Consider the following 6,457-nt stretch of genomic DNA (forward strand, 5'->3'; position numbering starts at 1 on the left):
GCAAGATTAAAAATGTCTTTGCATTATATTCCCAATTATTTCATTACGAGCTCCGCAATTTCGAAAATCATGGATATTTATTTTCTACCAAGCCAAAAAGAAGCTATACTATCATAATTTCCTAGAAATTAAAGGTATTTATTCTAGTGCTGTAAAGATCACCGTGATCAGTTCATATCTTTGGAGGGTTAAGAAATTAAATCAAATTTAAGTTAAAATAAATTTATTGTCTCATTTCTATCACACTGCTTTAGTAATTCGTAGACTCATTGAGGTTGGATTTTTATTCATGAGTGGCCACTTTTTAACTCGCATGCAAAAGTCAAAATGACTTAATATTCAAATCTTTTTAATACAAATAAGTAAAGCTATGGATACGCGGTAAATGCGTGAAACAGAAGTTTATTCAAAATCAAAACTCATTAGTAAGCTGCAGTGATTAAAATTATTGAATTGCAATGGAATGAAATTTAAAAGGTTTTCTTTTAAATTTATCTTAGATTTTTATTTGCTCATAACACACAAAAGGCGTATTATCCGATATTTTATTCCAATTTTAAAGATGAATAAACTATTGAATATTTTATATTCCATCATGCACATTATTGAAAAGAAATTGCAAACTTTGTCATTATGAATAATTTTATATTAATTGGAACGTTTTGCCCCTTTTTAAGGCAAAAAAAATTCTGCACAATTGATTTTATTTCGCAGCATATTAACTTAATTTTGCAGTTAATTCTTGGAGGCACATGATTCTGATGGAGGAGGGAAAAGACAAAATTGTGCAGAATTTTTTTTTTGTCTTAAAAAGGGGCAAAACGTTCTAATTAATATAAAATTATTCATAATGACAAAGTTTGCAATTTCTTTTCAATAATGGGCATGATGGAATACAAAATAAAATCATACGTCTGGGATCTTCGTTTTCAGCTTAATGTTTCTAATATTCTGACGAATAAGCAAGAGCATTTAAAATTCTAATATATAATATATAATAAAAATAGTAATAATAATAATTCAAATAGATAAATTCTTTTTCGAAACAGTTCGCGCCGTTTTTGTAGTCTTCGGGATTTGCTTTTAACACTTCACACTCGGAAAAGTAATCCGATGCATAATTATTCACATAATACAAGGGCTTGTTTATCGTTCCTGAAAATACATGTTTCTTGAAGTTGAATTTCCCTGAAAAGTTAATCTACATCTTTTTACCATTCTGTAGGCGTTTTTAACAAACAAAATTGAAAAATAAAACATCAAAATAATGCACCGTTTTGAATGGTGAGAGAGAGGCAACATCAAAGTGTAAAGGATTGACTTCATAATTCGTACACTACGATTCAGACAATTTAAACGCATTTTTACTTGACCGATCGTTAACACTGACTGGCGTATCCCACATCCTTGTAATTAGATGATCCTGTCGTAATTAGGGTTGCGTGTATTTTGTTGCGACTTCAATTGCTACAACGTTTTAGAAAAATAATTTTATTTACAATTTAACTAAAGAAATTAAACATTTGATTTTTACTACGAGCTTCACCGAGGCAGTGTGAGCGAGAGCGTTCCGAAGAGGAGATAATAGCTTTTTAGCAATACCCGGATGAAGAGCCGCGCGACACTTACGTCACATACAGCCTCGACAGAGCTTGTAGTTTACACATATCTGATATGATTTATATGATTCACGATAGGCATATTTGATTTACAATAGGCAATCACTACAATCCCTTTTCTAATATTGACTTTAGAAGATAATCATCGGGAATGGGTTTTCCAAAGCTTTCTCAAACACTAATAAATGCACTGGTGCATTATTAACAGCATGCAGCAGTATAGTTTTAATAATTTTTTTTTTTAAATCGGCCTCTTTGGGAAGAGATATGCTAACATCGTTCGGATAAATTTTATGCTTGGTAAAAAAACGATTTAATCTTGAAAGCATCGCGGACAGATTATAAAAAATTAGATGCAAGTTCGAAGGATGATCATCAAAAGTAAAATGGCCGATGTATTATTGATATTAATACATCGACTTTTTATAAATTGGTTTTTAAAATCAATTTATTAGATAAATTATTAATTTTGGATAGTTTGAATAAGACGAATTTGTCCGTTTTTCTGCTGTCAAGTTTTAAGCCTTAAAAAAATGCCGCAATATACACTACTACCTTAAAAACAACGAAGAATAAAAAACGATGGTATTTGTCCAATTTATTGTGGTTGTGAATTCCAGTTAAAAAAAAATCGTTAAATGGATATGGATAATAAAAAGCAAACATGAATTACGTATTTCTAATCATTTTCAGCAAAGTAAATTCAGGAAAGTTTTCGCAAGAAGAGTTGAAAAAAATAAGATATGCTACTGTTTTACGATAGGAACCAATATAAAACAAAATATCGAAAAAAAAATATTAGTAAATCGAAATTTTGCGTAATGGATATTAATTATGATAATCGATGTTTAATTTATTACTATCAGAAGTTATTAATCTCCCTTTGGATGAATCTGGCTCAACGCAACTCGCAGGCTTTCTTTGGATTCAAGTTCTGACAATTCAAATAATTTAGCGCTTATTAAAGATCTTTAGAAATTGAAATGCCTGAGAATAGTAAAGGATCTAAATCTATTTAAAAAGACTGACTATACATCTATATTACAAAGTAGATATCACATTAACGACTTAGAGGCTAGGTTTGGCTGCAACCTAGTCTTCATGCGAACTTATTATTGTATAATTCCTATATTATATATTTGGACAAGGACTGACATTTTGGGAAAACTAGAAAAATAATGGATACGGCATTTTATATATTTCAAAATACGAGTAATACGAAAAGATTTAAAATAGCATTTTTATCAATATTGCATACATAGAATTTCATTAAAATTTTGTTTAATAAAAGAACATAATAAAATACAAATCGTAAAAGGAATAAAATAGAAAAAAGACAAGCTCTATTTTACATTAACGTATTTTAAGCAAGTGAATAATATTAATACTCAAAATGAAACATATGATGAATCGAGCTGTTATTTCATGTCTGTTTATTGCAGATGTTTTTTTTTTTCTGACTTTGAATTGTTTGTTGAATGTTCATTTTGAAAATCATCCCCCCCCCCTCTTTTCTTTTTAAAGAAAATTATCTCTTCGTTAATGTTGGATCTGATTTGGAGATCTCAAATGCTTGTCAAAATAGCAGCATAGTAGAAAAAAGAAAAATGCACATATTGATGGTTGGAATTTCCTGGCGTTTTGGAAGGTGAAGAAATTTGAATATTTTATCTAATTTCGCAAGGTCGATTTCTTTTCGAGAAAGGTCTTGCCAAGCAACGTGAATGAAATTTCGCGTCATCAACGAAGCATCGTTTACGTTAAAATTAATTCTCGCATGCATTTATACGCAGATAAATAATTATCAATATGAACAAGTATAAATCTCAAAAAATAGACATCACATATCGTCAAGACATTTATTGCATTCTTAAAAAAAACGAACAATTTATGAAATGTTTTCCTTTTTATTGTAAGAACTATCAAGGTTTTAATAGATGATTAACGGCGAGCATAAAAGTTAGCTATAAAAGTTTTAATTATGCAAAAATATAAATGAATACTACGCTTTATCAAGATAATTCTAAGGCGATTTGTAAATTTTTTTTGCTCACTGTTTTTCTTTTGTGCGAATTTCGAATAGCGCAGTTTTATTTTTACATGCACAAGTTGAATTCGGCAAAAGATAGCAAGTTTAAATGGGATTTAACAAACGAGACGTTCTATACAGCATTAAGATTTCATTAACATTTATTTTTTTACGACTCTCCGTCTTGATTTTCAGACTTTTTTTTGTTAGTCTTTAATAAACATTTCACTCAATTGTTTTCCAATTCTGTATTAAGCTAACCAAAGGATACTTTCATAAGCATAGACGTTACAGAAAATGAATGCAGAAAAAATATTTTAAAAATTTTAGCATTTAATTATAAGAAAACTTTCATGCTACTGTTTGTTATTATTGTTTGTAATTACTAATTATTTATCAAGTTACTTATTGTTAGGAGCCCCATATATTATTCTGTAAAAGGATGTCAAGAAAATCTTTACAGATACTAAAAATTTTTTAGAAACTAATTTTTGACTTTGAACGTAATCAAAATTCAAGAATAAATAAGTTACTGGGACATTCTATTTGAGAAATAGTTTGAAATATCGGATAAGATAAGGAGCAGGGCGCCAAGCATCATGGATATTCCGCTTTAATTTTAATTTCATATAGGAAGTTTTGCAACAGAACTGTAGCGAAGGTTAAGTATCATTTATTCAAATATCAAATTATTCAATTGTGCCTCCGGGCGATCGTCTCAGGAGATGAAGCTTTTCGATTTTGACAGATCGCAATAAAGAAGCGACCATTACATTCAGCTTATTTACTTACATTTATACATTTTTGTTGTACGGTTTCTATTTGTCTATTCTCAGATACCGGAAATTGTTATATTATTTATAAATTTTTTCGTTATATAATAAATCTAAAATGTCTCCACCCCCTATGCAGCTTACTATATCTTAATAACAAAAACTTAACGCTTAGAGATGTAATAAGGATTCCCATAAATTAAAAAAAATAACTTCAATATACATTTTTTTCGCTATTTTGTAAATCATACTTCATGAAAGTGCATTATACAGCATACGAAACGCCAAGAAAGTGCTCATTTTTATTCGAATTCATTTTTATCCGAGATGACAAGAAATATATAAAACTATTTACACATACGATGTCGATCATAAGATGAATCTATGAGAAAGAAAGCAAAACGGCTGCTAAAATCATTTTGTTTTAGAGTTTGCGTTGTCGGTAGACGATGAAATAGTTCAGAAAATATTTGACAAATTAGGTCAGCTGATGATGAAAAAATTAATCGGTAGTTATTTTAATTGAACTAGGGAATTCAAATGAACTACATTAGCAGATTAGTCCCCCCCCCCCTTTATTTCTACCATACAAATTAAGTGCATCTCTTCCTCAAAGTGTTAAAACAGATGTCCAAATAGTAAGTGTCAGCAATCTTCAATTTATTCTAAAACAGAACTTAAAAATTTTTTGATAAAAAATGCTTTTTTTAAAAACCGGATGATCATATACGCAAGGAAATTATATTAAATTGTCAATAGCATGCTAATTAATTTAATTTTTAAAATCAAGCAATTGAATGAAAGAAGCATTCTAATAAAAAATATATTCCTTTTGACAAATTGGCGCCTACCTGTAATCAACCCAGAAGTCAAAACTGCTTCCAATAATTAACTTCACAAAATGTAATTTTAGTATTTGATTTGTAGTTTTTAATTATGCATTTTATTTTTATTTATTATTATTATTATTATTATTATCGAGATGAATCGGCTTGACTCACACATCAAAATGAAGTTTTATGAAAAAATACAAGTTTAATCCACTTCAAAACATAATTTGCTCTACAACTTTTTATTGAAATATATTTTGTCAGGTATTTTTATTGCATATTACACAAATGTTCTTGTATCTTTCAAAAACGATCAATTACATCATCATAATAAAATAGATGAAACTTTAGTGTCAGATATTTTTATTGTTTTTATAAGAACTACTTTAAGCAAGACGCAAATTTCTAATGTTTCAAATAATTATAAAACTATTTAAGGAGTCGACTTGACTCGCGACATAGAAAATAAGTATCCACATTCGAAAATGCAAAATGATTTCATGTTAATATATATTTTATTATGCATTTAAAAACCGAACATATATTTAAAAAATAATTTTTGAGTTTATAATGTATATATAGCAATAAAATCCAAAATGAATCAAATTGACTTATTCCGTAAATCTAATTTTCATAAATATGTGACATAATGACCAAAAAAATTATTTTTTGAACAGTGAAAGTACTTACCACGCCGAGGTATCCCGAAGCTCCTGTCAAAAATATGGTTTTACCCTCGTAGAAATCAGCTACCCTGGGGAACTCGGTGCTAGGCATCTTGGCTTAATGACAAGTAAGAGCAGAAAACCACCGGTCGAGGGTTTTATAAAGCGCGTGTTAACGATCTGACCTTGGGCGTCTGTTTGTGGTAGATTTTTCTACACTTTCTACTCCCGTCAGTCATAGGCTGCAGCAAGACGGACTGTTGGTCAGTAGCAAGGATTTCCTTATAACCTGTGACCTTAGCGGTTGAACTCGATAAGGATTATCACATAGATAAACTCACCCTTTTAAAGTGGTCTGGGGATTTGTGGATAAACTCTAAATAAAACAAACATTAGTAATGGTAAATATTTTAGATTCTAATTTTCTGTCAAATATTTCAGTTTCGAATAAGCGAATGCTAAAAATATTTGTTTTGGATTATTGTGAAATATAATGTTAAAGTTTGCTATAAATACTACGACTGCTGCTTTTCCGTCAATT

At 29.4% G+C, this 6,457-nt stretch overlaps 1 protein-coding gene across 1 annotated transcript in view; it reads right to left on the minus strand.

Moving 5' to 3' along the window:
- Positions 1 to 6,175, minus strand: part of LOC129960868 (fatty acyl-CoA reductase 1-like) — a 38,994-nt gene extending 32,819 nt beyond the window's left edge. Inside the window, exon 1 of the mRNA XM_056074573.1 lies at positions 5,942 to 6,175. Within this exon, the coding sequence (XP_055930548.1) occupies positions 5,942 to 6,028 (87 nt within the window). The 5' untranslated portion in view covers positions 6,029 to 6,175. The remainder of the gene's footprint in view (positions 1 to 5,941) is intronic.
- Between the last annotated feature and the right edge of the window lie 282 nt (positions 6,176 to 6,457).

The sequence above is a fragment of the Argiope bruennichi genome, chromosome X2 (assembly GCF_947563725.1).
Source record: "Argiope bruennichi chromosome X2, qqArgBrue1.1, whole genome shotgun sequence".
Taxonomy (NCBI): domain Eukaryota; kingdom Metazoa; phylum Arthropoda; class Arachnida; order Araneae; family Araneidae; genus Argiope; species Argiope bruennichi.